This window comes from Halichoerus grypus, chromosome 8, assembly GCF_964656455.1.
Source record: "Halichoerus grypus chromosome 8, mHalGry1.hap1.1, whole genome shotgun sequence".
Classification (NCBI taxonomy): domain Eukaryota; kingdom Metazoa; phylum Chordata; class Mammalia; order Carnivora; family Phocidae; genus Halichoerus; species Halichoerus grypus.
In genome coordinates this window covers 54,891,926-54,910,552 of record NC_135719.1, presented here as the reverse complement: position 1 = coordinate 54,910,552, position 18,627 = coordinate 54,891,926, and the positions used below count along the sequence as shown (strand labels likewise).

At 36.2% G+C, this 18,627-nt stretch overlaps 1 protein-coding gene across 3 annotated transcripts in view; it reads right to left on the bottom strand.

The window, feature by feature from the left end:
• ADAM10 (ADAM metallopeptidase domain 10) overlaps nt 1–18,627 on the bottom strand; it is a 135,460-nt gene that overhangs the window by 97,000 nt on the left and 19,833 nt on the right. For all 3 annotated transcript variants that reach the window (XM_036107032.2, XM_078079275.1, XM_036107034.2), the window contains exon 2: nt 1,518–1,668. In XM_036107032.2, coding sequence (XP_035962925.1) covers nt 1,518–1,668 — 151 coding nt within the window. The remainder of the gene's footprint in view (nt 1–1,517; nt 1,669–18,627) is intronic.

Below are 18,627 nucleotides of genomic sequence, written 5' to 3'. Positions count from 1 at the left end.
AGAAGTCCACAGGATAGTTTTAATGATAAATGGAGTGGAAGCTGGGAAACCTATTAGGAGCTAAATAAATCAGGGTTACAGCAGTAGGAAAAGCACAAAAGGAATAGATTTACTAATTACAGCAAGCAAGGCAGAGTCTAACAAAGAATACTCCCAAGATTTTGTATCTAAGTGTCCCTAACCCACAGAAAGAAAAAAAAATATGGGGTTTAAGTGAGCCAGGTCTGGCTCAAATCTATGCTGTGTAACTTTAAAGAAATCATTTAACTTCTCTGAGCCTTAGTTTTCTTGGATATAAAAAGATACTTACCTTGTTTGGGTTTTGAGAAGATTAAAATAAGAAGATGCATATAAAGCATCTATGCACCTGGGATACCCCAGGCACTAAATAAATGTGATTTTTACCTTTCTCCCTTGGGTCCCTGTTCTTTATCCCTTAACAATTCTGAGAAATGAGCATACAATAGCTAATCTGTCTTCAAACTCATTTGAGAATTGATAAAATGGAGTTAGGGGCGCCTGGGTGGCTCAGTCACTTAAGCATCCAACTCTTGATTTCGACTCAGGTCATGATTTCAGGGTCCTGAAATCAAGCCCCATGTTGGGCTCCACACTGGGTGTGAAGCCTGCTTAAGATTCAGTTTCTCCCTCTCCCTCTGCCCCACCAAACTCCTGTGCGCTCTCTAAATAAATAAATAAGTTAATGAGAAATAAAATGACTTAATGACATAAAACCAGCTACCTTCACTGTTGGCCCCCTAAGACAGATATATCGACCCATAAATCATATAAAAAGTAGTGGGAAATTATAAAAAAGAATCTTCTTTAGGGGCACCTAGGTGGTGCCGTCGTTGAGCATCCAACTCTTGGTTTCAGCTCAGGTCATGATCTCAGGGTCAGGAGATCAAGCCCTACGTCCCACTCTGTGCTCAGCGCAGAGTCGGCTTGAGATTCTATCTCCCTCTCCCTCTGCTCCTCCTGCTTGTGTTCTCTCAATCTCTCTCTCTCTAAAATAAATAAATAGGGGCGCCTGGGTGGCTCAGTCGTTAAGCGTCTGCCTTCGGCTCAGGTCATGATCCCAGGGTCCTGGGATCGAGCCCCGCATCGGGCTCCCTGCTCGGCAGAAGCCTGCTTCTCCCTCTCCCACTCCCCCTGCTTATGTTCCCTCTCTCGCTGTGTCTCTCTCTGTCAAATAAATAAATAAAATCTTTATAAATAAATAAATAAATAAATAAATAAATAAATAAATAAATCTTTTTTTAAAATCCTCTAATAATACAACAGAGGACTGGGTTCATAAATTTAAAAACATTTAAGTTTGACTGTTTCCTTAATATAAAAAGGGTAATCCTTTTTAAAAGAAAACATTTTTTTGCATATATACCAAATTCTAGCGTAGGCTGAATTTCCAAATAGGGACCTTTCCTTTAGAGAAGGAAAATTAATGGTATAAAATTTCTTCTTTTAACTTAGATTAAATATAGGAAAACTTCAGACTCAGCAAGAAATTTACTCACCTTCCATGGGCATGGAAATTTAGACGTAAAAACTGGTCCTCATGTGAAATTGCTCTTTTGGCACGCTGGTGTTTTTGGTGTAATGAATCCGCATCATAAGATAATCCTTCATAATGTCTAATGTATTTATTTAAAGGATTTCCATACTGACCTATAAAAAATAAACAGTTTGAATTAGTATCATCTTGATGGTCCGTTCTAGTTCTAATATGATTCCATGATTATTCGAATATCTACAAATACATATGAAACAATTGTCTCACTAATGTTAGTATTTTACTTTCACATACTTTTTTTTAAAAACTTATTGTAATGGGAATTTCACCCACACACAAAAGTTTGAATGTTAGCCATAGGTTTGTCTTTGATGTCTTTTATCAGGTTAAGTTTTCTATTAATACTCTGTTGATAAAAACTACCAGGAACAGATGCTGACTTTTGTCACCTGCTCTTTCTGCACCTAGTAAGTTGATTATATGGATTTTTTCTTTTTAGTTTATTATTTATGATGAATTAAATTGACTGATTTTCTAATATTAAACCAACTCTGCATTACTGAATAAACCCTACCTGGTCACAGTGTATTATCTTTTACAGTCATGAGAGACATTGGTCTATAGTTTTCTTTTTTTGTACTATCTTTGCCAAGGTTTGATATTAGAGTAAAAGAGAAATTGAAAAAGTATACCCCTTTTTAAATTTTCTGGACACTTTTATATAAAATTGGTTATTAGTTCCTCCTTAAATGTTTGGTAGAGTTCACCAGTAAAGCCATCTTGGCCTAGAATTCTTTTTGTGAAAAGGAATTTAACTATAATTTCCATTTCATATATAGAAAAAGAGCTATTCAGGTTATCTACTTCTTAAGTGAGCGGTAAGAATTTGCCCATTTCGCCTAAATTGTTAAAGTTATAGAAATAAATTTATTCATAATATGCCCTTATATTTTTTTATATCTTTTGAATCTTCAGTGATGTTATCTCTCTCATTCCTGATACTGGTAATCTACAGCTTGTCTTTTTCATTCCTGATCAGGATGGCTAGAAATTTATTGATTTTATTGATCTTCTTAAAAAAAAAACCTTTTATCTCCTTTCATTTTCCCTCATTTTGTTTTCTATTTGTTGATTTTCACTTTCATCTTCATTATTTCTTTTCTGCTTACTTTGAGACTGTTCTTTCTTGTTTGTTTCATAAAGTAATGCCAATGATTTAAGACTTCACTTCTTCTCTAATCCAGATGTTTAGTGCTATAAATATCCCCTTAATACAGCATTAGCAGCATCCCATAGATTCTGTTACATTGTGTTACCATTTTCATTCTATTCAACATACTTTCTAATTTCCTTTTTGATCCATGTCCTATTAGAAGTCTGTTACTTCTAATCTATCAGACACTTATTTTATAACCCAGAATATGATCTCTCTTTGCAAATATTTCATGGACACTTGAAAAGAATGTGTATTCTGCTGTTAACAGTGAATGTTCTAGAAATGTCAATCTCTGCTCTTATTGAGTATTCTATAAATGTCAACCAGGTCAAGTTGGTTACCCAGGTTGTTCAAGTCTTCAATATCCTTATTGATTTTCTATCTACCTATTATCAAAACAGGGGTATTGAAAGCTCTATGACTAATTTTTTTCTATTTCTCCTTGCAGTTGTTTGCTTCATTGATTTTTGAAGCTGTTATTACATGCATAGATGTTAATGATTATCATGCCTTTTGGTTTAAATAATCCTTTATCATTATCAAATGATCTTCTTTATTCTTTGTAATATTCTATGTCCTAAAATCTACTTTGATATTAATATGGCCATTACCCTCTCTTTTGGGAGCTAACATAGTGTATCTTTTCCCATCCTTTTACTTTTTAACCCATTTGGTGGTGGTGGTGGTGGTGGTGGTGGTGGTGTTTTTCAGATTTTTATTTTATTATTTATTTGTGAGAGAGAGAGAGAGCACGAGTGAGGGGAGTGACAGAGGGAGAAGCAGACTCCCCAATGAGCGGGGGGGCCTGATAGGGGGCTCATCCCAGGACCCTGAGATCATGACCTGAGCCGAAGGCAGACACTTAACTGACTGAGCCACCCAGGCACCCCTGAACTAATTATTTTTTATGATTCCATTATTATCTCTTCATTGGATTATCAGCAAAATCCTGTTTGGTTATTTCAATAGTTGCTTTAAGGCTTATAGTATATATCATTAACTTATCCCAGCCTACCTTTAAATGATATTATACCACTTCAGGTATAAGAACCTGACATTAATATACTTCCATTTCTCTCCTGCTGGCCTTTAGAGATTATTGCCATTGTATATTTTACATATATATATATATATATCTTATAAAGCTCACAATATATTGTTATTGTTTTCGTTGAAACAATTATCTTTTAATGAGGTTTAAATAACAAGAAAAAAAATCTTCTCTAATTAATATTTCCAGGGTTCTTTATTTCTTTATGTGAATCCATATTTCTATCTGGTATCATTTTCCTTCTGGATGATTTCCTCTAACATTTCTTCTGCTGATGAAAAACTCTTCCAGCTTTTATATGTCTGAAGGTCTTTATTTTGTCTTCATTTTTGAAAGATATTTTCACTGGGCATTCCAGGCTTTCAGGTTTGTATTTTTTTTTCTTTAAATACTTTAAAAATGTTGGTCCACCATCTTTTCACTTGTATTCCTTCTGAGAAGAAATCTGTCATCCTTATCTTTGCTCCTCTGAATATAATGTATCTTTTCCCTCCCTAGTTTGCTTTTAAGATTTTCCTCTTTATCACTGGCTCTGAGCAATTTGATTACCATGTGTTTCTTCGTATTTCTTGAGCTTTATTTCAGTGAACTTCTTGGATCTGTGGGTGGACAGTTTTTCAACCATTACTTCTTCAATTTTTTTTTTTTTTTAACTCTCTCCATCCTTCCACAGGACTCGAATTACAAGTGTATCAGAACACTCAAACTTTTCCCACAGTTAACTGATGGTTTTTCATATTCATTAAAAATTCTTTCTTCTCATTTCAAATTGTTTCTACTGCTGTATCTTCTAGTTCACTAATATTCTGCAATATCTAAGCTGTTGTTAATGCCATCCACTGCATTTTCCACTGAAAACAGTATAGTTTTCATCTCTAGAAGTTAGATTTGTGTTTTATATTTTCTATGTCTATACTTAACTTTTTAAATATATCAAATAGTTATAATACTCTTTTAATGTTCTTGTCTGTTAATTCTAATACCTGTGTCATTTCCAGGTTGATTCCAATTAATTGCTTATTCCTCTCATTATGGATTGCTGTTTTCCTGCTTCAGTGCATGCCTTCTAATATAATCTTTCACCAAATGGATGCCGGACATTGCAAATTTCACTTTGTTGGGTGCTAAGCTTTTTTGTATTTTTATAAATATTCTCAGGCTTTGTTATAGGAGAAAGTACAGTTACGTGGAAACAGTCTGATCCTTTTGGGTCTTGCGTTTATGATTTGTTAGGGGGTCTGGAACAGTGCTCAGTGTAGGGTTAATTATTCCCCACTACTGAAGCAAGACCTATCTGAGTAGTCTACCCCACTGCTTCACAAATTATGTGTTTTTTCAGTCTAGCCAGTGAGAACAGGCACTATTTCCTGCTCTATGTGAACACAGGGCACTGTTTCTTTCCCTGGCCTTAGGTAGTTTCTTCACATGTATTCACTGATCAATACTCCGCCAAACACTAGGGGAACCCTTTGCAGATCTCAGGGATTCTCTCTCTATGCAGCACTCTTCATTCTGATATTCTGTCTGTGAACTCTAGTTGCTTTGGTCCCCCTTGACTCTCAGTTTCATCTCCTCAACTCAGAGAGTCAGTTGGCCTGCATCTAGGTTCCCTCCCATATCACTGCAGATGGAAATTTTATCAAGACAGAGAGCTGAAGCAATCATAGGTCTGGCCTCATTTGTTTCCCCCCTCTCAGGGATCATTGTCCTTTACCATCAGGTGACTAGTGTCTTTGAAAGCTGTGGTTTCTCTGTTTTGTTTTTGTTTTTTTTTCCCTTAAGTTTCCTTAGTTTTTTTCAGGCAGAGGGATAAATTTGGTCCTGGTTTCTCCATCTTCACCATGAGCAAAAGTCAAAAAGAGTGATTCCTTAAGAAATCAAAATTTCTTCCTAAAGAAAACTGCCTTCTTTTATAAAACAGAACACCAAAATTAAAAAAAAAAAAAAAAACTATAATGGTTTATCTAACATATTCCATAAAGCCTAAGTGTCCATCACTAAATTTTCTATATACATACAAGTCAGTGGCTAATCATCGTACAGTTAAGGACACACATTCTTATGTCAAATCATCTGGGTTTAAGTTCTGAAGACTGTGACAAGGTAAATATATTTAACACTACTGAGCTGTACACTTAGAAATGGTTAAGGTAACAAATTTTATGGTAAGCATTTTTTTTACTAGAATAAAAAAATTATCTGGTTTAAATACCATTACCTTCATTTATTAGCCTGTTTCCCTCATCAAATGGAAAACTGAACTTCAGCGCCCCATCCTTAAAACTGGAGAGAAGTAGAATACCTTTCTCTTAAGGCTGTTTGGATTATGATTTAAGCCATGTGTTGTAATTAGCAAAGTACCTACAATAGCGTAGAGGCTCAGTAAATTATTCATCATTATCATCCATCTCCTCCATCTTTTCCTCTACTTCCTCCTCCTACACTTGCCTTTGAGACCTACATACACAAATTGAAGCCATAAAGTGAGGAATAAACACAGAACTGGGTTTTCATTCTGATACTTCCTAGCCATGACTAGATGAGCTGGGTAATTATTTAACTTTTTTTAAAATCTCAGAGTTCTTACCTGTAAAATAGAGACAAGGACTACCTTAAATGGATGTAAACTGCTTAGCACAAAGACTGGCATTAAAGGATCATTTAATGTAAACTATTATCAAGTCACTTCACTGTCCTCTTAAATGCACAGTTCTCAAGAGAGATAACGAGAATGGAGTCCAAAACTAGAATCCAAAATTATGTCTGCAACTAACAAAGACAATACAGTGAAGCCAGGATATGAGATGATAAAGCCTGCTAGTATGAAACTTTTAAAAATCAAAACTAAATAATGGAATCAGGTATTATACCATACATTTTCCATATTCTTTAAAAATATTTTTAAGTTTATACTTGGGTTTTAAGAAATCAAGAATGAGGAAGCTGTAGTATGAGAACTTTTGGGTAGTTTCTTTCAATTTGAAATTCAATGTAGGATTTCCATTGGATTAATGAACTGTATTTAAATGGACCGAGTAGCCACAGCACAAACTTGGCTTTGCAAAGTTACTGCTCCCACTCCTTTCTCAGCACCAAAAAAGTCAACTTTTTAAGTCACAGTTCAGACTTTTGATAACTTAAAACAATAACTACTGTAGTTCTGGTGACATGTGATAAAAGCTCAATTATTTGCATGGATGGAATCCTACTGGGAGAGTTATTAAACAGTCATCTTTTCTCCATCCCACACACAAAGGGATTTTCTAAGGGAAGATAATGTTTACTTTCACTGATAAAGGATCTGAGTAATGATTTTCTGAATCTTTATAATTGAGATAAAACATGATTCACAGATTTTAACTGGTAAAGTTAAAAATGCTACCCAGGAACATATAGTTATCAAGTCCACGTCATTATCATCTTCTACATAAGACCTATGTTTCTATGTTCACTATGCCTAAATATCAGTATTTATGAGATGATCTCAGTAATATAAAAATCATCGGGGCGCCTGGGTGGCTCAGTCGGTTAAGCATCTGCCTTCGGCTCAGGTCATGATCCCAGGGTCCTGGGATCGAGCCCCACATCGGGCTCCCTGCTCAGCGGAGAGCCTGCTTCTCCCTCTCCCTCTACCTGCTGCTCTGCATGTTTGTGCTCTCTCTCTCTGTCAAATAAATAAATAAAATCTTAAAAAAAAAAATCACTGAAGTTAAGATAATGTACTGAAACTATATTATGTAATTTATATACCCTAACACTTAATAAAACAAAGGGGGATCCATGAAGAAAAAAAAAAAAACTTTTAAAAAGCAGCCCATTCTCACATATTAAAAAAATTCCTCAAGAACTGAAAACAAGTAAGAAAAGGATATAACCAGTGTGCTGGATTAAGCTTATACAGGCTCATGAGCACCAGATCTCTTCCCAAATCAGCATTCATTGACATTATGTTGGTAACTTGAAATCAGCCAGGGTGGGGGGTGGGGGGGGGGGGGGGAGTATTTATACCACTGAAATTAGAAAAGGCTACAAATCAGAGGATTTTTTTCTTGTTTTCAAGAGAGCCAGTGCACTAATACAACACTGGGCACAACCTAATGGTATAATCTCTCAAACAGGCAGCCAAGGAAATAAACAGAATATTCTAATGAGAAAGTGGGAAAGCATAGCACACTGGACTCCTGATGCTGCTCCTAATGTTCAGAGGTCATACAATTCACTTTTTTTTAAATCTCAAAAGAGAAGAAAGCCCTGGAATTCTCAAAAAGGTTGAATATGATCATGACTCCATGACTGGAGAAAAGTGGGTAAAACACAAAATAGTCAGCCCCTCAAACTTTGGCTCAGAGAAAAGGGAAAAAGAAATTACCCACATTATATCACAGCAAAAAGAACAGGGCAGGGAAAAGCGACACAACCATAAACACTGTCCAAATATGCTAGAGCAAAAACAAAGAAACAAAACAAAACAAAAAGGCAAAATAGATAAGAATCCAATTAAGAAGGAAACAAAAAACATTTGGAGACAATCCTGTACAAAGTGGACTCAATCTTAGATAATATTAAGGAAACCTTGTTAATATTCTTCAATACAACAGCATTATAGGTATATAAAAGAAAACTCTGAATTTTTGAAGCTATATTTTAAATATTTAGGGGTAAAGTGAACATGCATAATTTTCATTGAAGTGATTCCAAGCAGGACAAAAAGAGAAAGAACGCAAATTGTTAAATCAGTTTCCACTTCTGGCTGTAATGGAGAAAAGGGACTGAATTTAACCTACCACCACCATAAACAATTAGAAAACTGAACATAAGAATATAAGCAAATTAGGTGAGATCTACAATTGGCCGAACTCACTAACTACAAGCAGTTTCCAGGCCAATATGCAGGGTGGAAGAACCCAAGCAACCTGAGGATCTCAATGAATTGAGGAGCCAGAAACCTGCGTTCAGGGAGGCTGGGCATTCAGAATTTGTGGGTCAAGTGCCAGGAAAAGCTAAACAGAGAAGGAGCCATGAGACCTAAAAAGGGGTCCCCTTAAGTGTTTCGCTGAGTACTAATCTGAACATGTGAGAGAATAAACTATCACAGGCCAGAAAAATTAACCACACACAAAAAACATCAGCAGAACAATCTTCAAAAGCCAATAAAGGCAATCACCAAACCAATCCTACAAGAAATATTGAAAGGGGTCCTCTAAGCAAAGAGAGCCCAAAAGTAACATAGACCAGAAAGGAACAGAGACAATATACAGTAACAGTCACCTTTCAGGCAATACAATGGCACTAATTCATATCTTTCGATAGTTACCCTGAATGTAAATGGGCTAAATGCCCCAATCAAAAGTCACAAGGTATCATACTGGATAAAAAAGCAAGACCCATCGATATGCTGTCTGCAAGAAACTCATTTTAGATCCAAAGACACCTCCAGATTGAAAGCGGGGTGGGAGCGGGGGGTGGAAAGCCATTTATCATGCTAATGGACATCAAAAGAAAGCTGGGGTGGCAAGCCTTCTATCAGACAAATTAGATTTTAAACCAAAGACTATAATAAGAGATGAGGAAGGACACTACGTCATAATTAAAGGGTCTATCCAACAAGAAGATCTAAAAATTGTAAATATTTATGCCCCTAACATGGGAGCAGCCAATTATATAAGCCAATTAATAACAAAATCAAAGAAACACATCGACATAATACAGTAATAGTAGGGGACTTTAACACCCACCTCACTGCAATGGAGAGATCATCTAAGCAAAAGATCAACAAGGAAATAAGGGCTTTGAATGACACACTGGACCAGATGGACGTCACAGATATATTCAGAACATTCCATCCTAAAGCAACAGAATACACATTCTTCTCTAGTGCCCATGGAACATTCTCCAGAACAGATCACATCCTGCATCACAAATCAGGTCTCAACTGGTACCAAAAGACTGGGATCATTCCCTGCATATCTTTGGACCATAGTGCTTTGAAACTGGAACTCAATCACAAGAGGAAAGTTGGAAAGAAATTGAAAACATGGAGGCTAAAGAGCATCCTACTAAAGAATGAATGGGTCAACCAGGAAATTAAAGAAGAATTTTAAAAATTCATGGAATCAAATGAAAACACAACTGTTCAAAATCTGTGGGATGCAGCAAAGGCAGCCCTAAGAGGGACATATATAGCATTAAAAGCATTTCTCAAGAAACAAGAAAGGTCTCAAATATACAACCTAACCCTACACCTAACAGAGCTAGAGAAAGAACAGTAAATAAAGCCTAAACCCAGCAGGAGAAGAGAAATGGTAAAGATTAGAGCAAAAATCAATGAAACAGAAACCAAAAGAACAGTAGAGCATATCAACAAAACTAGCACCTGGTTCTTTGAAAGAATTAATAAGATTAATAAACCCCTGACCAGACTTATCTAAAAGAAAAGAGAAAGGACCCAAATAAATAAAATCATGAATGAAAGAGGAGAGATCACAACCAACACCGAAGAAATACAAACAATTATAAGAACATATTATGAGCACCTATATGCCAACAAATTAGACAATGTGGAAGAAATGGATGCATTACTAGAGACGTATAAACTACCAAAAATGAACCAGGAAGAATAGAAAACCTGAACAGACCCATAACCAGCAAGAAAATTGGAGCAGTAATCAAAAATCTCCCAACAAACAAGAGCCCAGGGCCAGATGGCTTCCTAGGGGAATTCTACCAAATATTTAAAGAATTAATACCTATTATTCTGGAACTGTTCCAAAATATAGAAATGGAAGGAAAACTTCCAAACTCTATGAGGCCAGCATTACCTTGATCCCAAAACGAGACAAACACCCCACCAAAAAGGAGAACTACAAACCAATATCCCTGATAAACATGGATACAAAAATTCTCACCAAGATACTAGCCAATAGGATCCAACAGTACATTAAAAGGATTATTCACCACAACCAAGTGGGATTTATTCCTGGGCTTCAAGGTTGGTTCAACATCTGCAAATCAATCAATGTGATACACTACATTAATGAGAGAAAGGACAAGAACTGTATGATCCTCTCAATAGATGCAGAAAAAGCATTTGACAAAGTACAGCATCCTTTCGTGATTAAAACTCTTCACAGTGTAGGGATAGAGGGTACATACTTCAATATCATAAAAGCCATCTATGAAAAACCCACAGCAAATATCATTCTCAATGGGGAAAAACTGAGAGCTTTTTCCCTAAGGTCAAGAACATGGCACAGATGTCCACTATCACCACTGCTGTTCAACACAGTACTAGAAGTCCTAGCCTCAGCAATCAGACAACCAAAAGAAGTAACAGGCAACCGAACTGGCAAAGAAGTCGTTAAACTCTCACTCTTTGCAGATGATATGATACTTTATGTGGAAAACCCAAAGACTCCACCCCAAAACTGCTAGAACTCATAGAGGAATTCAGCAAAGTGGCAGGAAATAAAATCAATGTCCAGAAACCAGCTGCATTTCTATACACCAACAATGAGACAGAAGAAAGAGAGAAATTAAGAAGGTGGGGCAACTGGGTGGCTCAGTTACTAAGCATCTGCCTTCAGCTCAGGTCATGATCCCAGGGTCCTGGGATCGAGTCCCACATCAGGCTCCCTGCTCGGCGGGAAGCCTACTTCTCCCTCTCCCACTCCCCCGGTTGTGTTCCTGCTCTCGCTATCTCTGTCTCTGTCAAGTAAATAAGTAAAATCTTTAAAAAAAGAAAAAAAAATTAAGGAGTCAATCCCATTTACAATTGCACCCAAACCCATAAGATACCTAGGAATAAATCTAACCAAAGAGGCAAAAGATCTGACTCAGAAAACTATAGAATACTCATGAAACTGAGGAAGACACAAAGAAATGGAAAAATATCCCATGCTCACAGATTGGAAGAACAAATATTGTGAAGATGTCAATGCTACCTAGAGCAATCCACACATTCAATGCAATCCTTATCAAAATACCATCAACTTTTTTCAAAGAAATGGAACAAATAATCCTAAAATTTGTATGGAACCAGGGAAGACCCCAAATAGCCAAAGGAATGTTGAAAAGAAAACCAAAGCTGGTGGCATCACAATCCTGGACTTCAAGCTCTATTACAAAGCTGTAATCATCAGGATAGTATGGTACTGGCAAAAAAACAGACACACAGATCAATGGAACTAATAGAGAACTCAGAAATGGACCCTCAACTCTATGGTCAACTAATCTTCGACAAAGCAGGAAAGAATATCCAAAGGAAAAAAGACAGTCTCTTCAACAAATGGTGTTGGGAAAATTGGACAGCCACATGCCAAAGAATGAAACTGGACCATTTCCTTACACCACACACAAAAATAGACTCAAAATGAATGAAAGACCTAAATGTGTGACAGAAATCCATCAAAATCCTTGAGGAGAACAAAGGCAGCAATCTCTGTGACCTTGGCTGCAGCAACTTCGTGCTAGACACATCTCCAAAGGCAAGGGAAACAAAGGCAAAAAATGAACTACTGGGACTTCATCAGGATAAAAAGGTTTTTGCACAGCAAAGAAAACAGTCAACAAAACCAAAAGACAACCGACAGAATGGGAGAAGATATTTGCAAATGACATATCAGATAAAGGGCTAGTATCCAAAATCTATAAAAAAAACTTATCAAACTCAACACCCAAACAACAAATAATCCAATCAAAAAATGGGCAGAAGACAAGAACAGACATTTCTCCAAAGACGACATATGAATAGCCAACACAAATATGAAAAATTGCTCAACATCACTCGTCATCAGGGAAATACAAATCAAAACCACAATGAGATACCACTTCACACAAGTCAGAATGGCTAAAATCACATCAGGAAATGACAGATGTTGGTGAGGATGCGGAGAAAGGGGAACCCTCCTACACTGTTGGTGGGAATGGAAGCTGGTGCAGCCATTCTGGAAAACAGTATGAGGTTCCTCAAAAAATTGAAAATAGAGCTACCCTACGATCCAGCAAGTGCATTACTGGGTATTTACCCCAAAGATACAAATGTAGTGATCTGAAGGGGCACGTGCACCCCAATGTTTATAGCAGCAAAGTCCAAAATAGCCAAACTATGGAAAGAGCCCAGATGTCCATTGACAGATGAATGGATAAAGAAGATGTGGTACATATATACAATGGAATATTATGCCACCATCAAAAAAGGAAATCTTGTCATTTGCAATGACGTGGATGGAACTAGAGGGTATTATGCTAAGTGAAGTAAGTCAATCAGAGAAAAACAATTATCATATGATCTCACTCATATGTAGAATTTAAGAAACAAGGCAGAGGATCATAGAGGAAGAGAGGAAAAAATGAAACAAGACAAAACCATGGAGGGAGACAAATCATAAGAGTCTCTTAATCTCAGGAAACAAACTGAGGGTTGCTGGAGGGGAGACGGGTGGGGGGAGGGGTGGCTGGGCGCTGGACATTGTGGAGGGTATATGTTGTGATGAGCGCTGTGTGCTGTGTAAGACTGATGAATCACAGACCTGTACCCCTAAAACAAATAATACATCATAGGTTAATAATAAAAATAAATGAATGGATGAATGAATGCCAATAAAGGACTGAGAAGTGTTCATATTCCCACCATCCAGGGAAGAAAGACCTGTAATATATGGAGCATTGGGTAGAGCCCTCAGAAAAACATCACCTTATTCATGGGGTGAAATTAGCCAAACACGCTAACAAAGCTTAAAGGTAACATTCCAAAGGATTAAAGTGATTCCAAGTAGTTTAACTATACACCAAAAAAGTCAGACGGTATCTAAAGGAGAGACAAAATCAAACATGCAAAAAAGTAATAATCAGAATGATCTACATCCAATCAAAAATTACCATGCATGTTAAAAAATCAGGAAAATACAAATTGATTTTTCTGCATAACTGGGGAAAAAATCAGACATTAGAAACAGAAACTACAGAAATGATGGAATTAGCATACAAAGAGGTTAAAACAGCTATTGTAAATATGTTCCATATGTTAAGGAGCATAAAAAACAAACATGAGGAGGAGGAAAAAGTAAAAGATTTAACTATAAATATACAGAACCAAGAAACTCAACAAATCTTAAGCAGAATAAAATATAAAAGAAACTGCAGAGGCAAATCATAGACTAATGGCTGAAAACTAGGGGCAAAAAAAACCCCAAAGAGCTAGAGAAAAGACACATTACATACAGACAAACAAAGTTATAAATGACAGTGTAATTGTACATAAGTCAGAAGATAAAGCAGCAGCATGTTTAAAGTACTTTAAGAAAAAAAATTCTCAACCTAAGATTCTATACCCAGTGAAAGTATCTTTCACAAATGAGGTGAAGTGGGGAAAAGGTGAAACGATCCCTTTTTCAGACATCAAAACTGAGAAAATCATCACTAGTAGACCTACATTACAAGAAATGTTAAAGGAAGCTTTCAGGCAGAAGGAATGATACCAGATGGAAATCTGTATTGACACAAAGAATAGTGCCAGAAATAATGAATATCTGAGAAAAAAGAATTTTTTTTAATCCTTTTAAAAGTTAAATGACTGTTTTAAAAAACACAATGTACTGTGACATTTATGACATATAGAATTAAAATGTAGGACAACAGCACTGTGGAGAACAGAAATGGAACTGTGTATTATTTGAAGGTATACATGATAAGTTATTGATATATATTGTACAACCTAGGAACACCTCTAAAAAATAGAGCAAACAAAAATAACACATAAGCCAACAGCAGAGATAAATAAAATCTGTTTTAAATAAATTAATCCCAAAGAATGCAGGAAAAGGTGGAGGGGGGAATAACAGAAAACAAACAGTATGATGGTTGTTTTAAGCTCAACCATATCAATAAATACATTAAGAGTAAATGACCTAGGGGTGCCTGGGTGGCTCAGTCGGTTAAGCATCTGCCTTCAGCTCAGGTCATGGTCCTACAATCCTGGGACAGAGCCCCATCAGGCTCCCTGCTCAGCAGGAGTCTGCTTCTCCCTCTCCCTCTGCTCCTCCCCCTACTCATGCTCTCTCACTCACTCTCTCTCTCTTTCAAATAAATAAATAAATAAAGTGTTTAAAAAAAAAAAGTAAATGACCTAAACATAACAAATGGGAGACAGTCATTTTCTTATTTTAAATAAAAAAAGAACAGGTAAATACAGGCTGTACAAAACACATTTTAAACACAAAAATAAAGATGAGTTAAAGTAAAAAGGATGGGAAAAGTTATTCCATACCAACAATCCAAAGAAAGCTGGAGTCGCTAAGGTATTATCAAAGTAAACTTCAAAACAAAAAAAATTATGAGGGGTAAAAAAGGACATTTCCCAATTCATCAAAAGGACATAACTATCCTAAATGTGCACCACATAACAGATCTTCAAAGCACATGAAGAAAAAATTGACAGAACTGAAAGAAGTTATAATTATAGTTGGAAATCATAACAGTCCTCACTGAACAAGTAGGCAAAAAATAAAAATACAGAAAACTTGAACTATCAAACAACTTGATCCAATTAACATTCACAAAACATTCCACCCAACAACAGAATATTCTTTTCAAGGACACATGGAATAGTCACCAAGACAGACTTAATTCTAGGCCATAAAGCATGTTTCTATAAATTTTAAAAGGCTGAAATCATACAGTATATTTTCTGACTATAATGCAATTAAATCAGTAACAGATGTGTGGTAAAATCCCCAAATATTAGGAACTTAACACACTTCTAATTAGCCCACGGGTCAAAGCAGAAATCAAAAGGGATATCACAAAGTATTTTCAATTGACTGCAAGGAGCACAAGGGAACTTTATAGGTTGATGTAAATGTTCTATGTTATGATAGTAGTTATATGGCTATATACATTTCACAATATTAATTGCTGAAGTTTACTGCATAGAAATTATACCTCAATAAAGCTAATCAAAAATTTTTAAAGAAAAATGTTGACTCAAACTGGTAGGTAGGTATATGGCTATCTGGCCTTTCTTTTACCTTTCCCTAAGTTATAAAATTTTCAAAAACAAAAATCCAGAATCAAAAACAAAGACAACTCAAATATTACAACTTGTCCTCTTTAAGGAAAATTAATGAAATCAACATTCTACTCACCTCCAAGAAACTACTAAGCAACCTGTAATGACTCATTATTCAAAAATAACTATATTTTTGTTAATAAGACATAAGTAGTAAGAAATGGAGGAAACAAAAAGATTAAATGACAACTAGTGATCATAGGTACCAAAAGAACATTGGGGGAAATCAAACATCAAGAGAAAATATCAGTTAAGAAAGTAGAAACTACACCATTTCCAAGAACTTCTTAGCAGTACTGAAGTTCCAACTCAACATTTAAGCTAAAAAGCTAAAAGAAAATCTGGGAGCCTACTACTCACCATGTGTTCAAATAACAAGTTCATTCATTAACTATTACCACAGAGACTGGAAATTTGTGTTTGTGGATGTTTCAGTCTTGACACCCAGAACGTTGCTATTCAAAGTGTGTTTTGGGGACTGGCTGTATGGGTATCTCCTGGGGAATTGTTAGCAATGCAAAATCTTGCACTCCCCTTTGCAATCCCCCAAGCAACTCAGGGTCTACCCAGACCTACATGATTCCCAGTGATCTGTACTTTCAGAAGTACATCCAACTTTCAGAAGCCCTGCAACTTTTCTGTATACAGAAATTCCCTGACCTCTACCAGCAGCTGTATCTTTCTTTTTCTACATGCTGGCTTCAATCTAAGCATTTAATAGTGTATTAATAGGGCTAGTTACCACTGGTGCTACCACTTAGGCAAGAAACACCTTACCTGCTATCACAGGTAAAGTACTGATTAGAAAAAGTCCCCAATTAATGTAAAACAGAGGTAGGCAAATTAACCCAAAAGCCAATTACAGCCGGCTACCTGTTTTTGCAACACAATTATATGCTCATTCATTTATGTATTTTCTGTCACTGCTTTCCTACTACAACAGCAGAGTTGAATAGGCAAAACATTACAAAACAGGCATCAAATCTGTAGAAAGTCACTTTAGCACTTACTGACTAGTTATAAACCATCTTTTTTTCCTCTACAACATGAGTTCTAACATGAGATCCAGGTGCCTCTGCAGAGGATTCATGAGCCCCTTGATTTTGCATGCAAAATTCTAAGAATATTATTTTCTCTGTCTCTGTTTAGCTGGTACTTTGATTCTGATTTTCTTATTTAAATCTTTTATTCATCTATTTGTAATTCTATCTTTTTTTTAAAACTTACTACACTACCCAGGACTAACAAACCATGCCAAATAACAGTAGAGCATTTTTACTTTGCTCCTGATTTTTACAAGAGTATCTTTATTTTTATCATATAATATATTCATAATATGATGCTAAGGTTGTTTCTTCCCATTCCTATTTTAGAAATCTCGTATTTTAAAATTCACATGAAAATCTGGCTAAAAGGGGCGCCTGGGTGGCTCAGTCGTTAAGCGTCTCCCTTTGGCTCAGGTCATGATCCCAGGGTCCTGGGATCGAGCCCCGCATCGGGATCCCTGCTCAGCGGGAAGCCTGCGTCTCCCTCTCCCACTCCCCCTGCTTGTGTTCCCTCTCTCGCTGTGTCTCTCTCTGTCAAATAAATAAATAAAATCTTTAAAAAAAAAAAAATCTAGCGAAAAGACATTTGTTTAAAAAAAAAAGCTTCACATGTCATATCTTTAAGCGTTAAACATCCAAAACTACATATGCCTATTTTATTTTCATAATGTATTCTAACTGTTTTAAGTATACACTGATAGCTCACTACATACAAAAAATATCTTGATTAGATAAACTTCTTAAGTATTAATTAAATAATGTTTAAAATTGGATCTAATAAGAAGTAAAATTTATTGAGCACTTGCAATCTGCCAGGCTCTGTAGTGTTCTACATTTTTTTTTTCATTTAACCCAACCAAAAGACATATATAAAGTAAGAACTATTAGCCCATTTTAAAGAAAACTGAGGTGTGAGAGATACAGAACAAGCCCAGAGTCACACAGCAAACAGAAGGCAGTGCCAAAAAGATAATTCTGGTTTCAATTACTTTATGATTTTCTACAATAATTCTATTACCCTCATCATAAACAAGGCAAGCCACCATTCACATTCACATTTCTGATGTAATTATAAAAAACTGAAGAGAGGGGTGCCTAGGCGGGCTCAGTCGTAGAGCATACGACTCGATCTCAGAGTTGTGGATTCGAGCCCTATTTGCATGCAGAGATTACCTCGAAATAAAATCTTCCAAAAAAAACAAAAAACAAAACTGAGGAGGAAGAAGAAAATATCAAAATACAGCACATGGCAGGGACCTTTCAAAACCTAAACTGACATCTACTTCTAAGATGCAGAAAATCATGTAATAAAATACCAAATAAGAACATACCTTTTACAGACCCAGGAAATATATATGTATACCCTTGATTTCCACAGCTAGTGAATGAAATTGGCACAGTTTACTCCATGGGAGCCCATGCCAATCTCCAACCCTCTGCACTACTTAGCTCAGTCAGATATCACAAAATTGCCTATTTCCACATACAGAGTATGGACCTACTCAACTGAGATTTGTTCCTATACTTTAGCAACTAGTCAAAAGCTCAAAAAGTAGGGGCAGAATGCAGCTCTATCACCAAATCTCACTGATGCAGTTAAATATTCACCCATCTCCTCAAATCTATCTGAACAGAGCTTGGCCTCTGACCTACTCCCCTTTTTATCTGATCTCCCCTTGTTGCAGATCTTCCTGATTCCCTTCTTCTTAAGCTGCCTATTTGTCTACTCCAATTCCT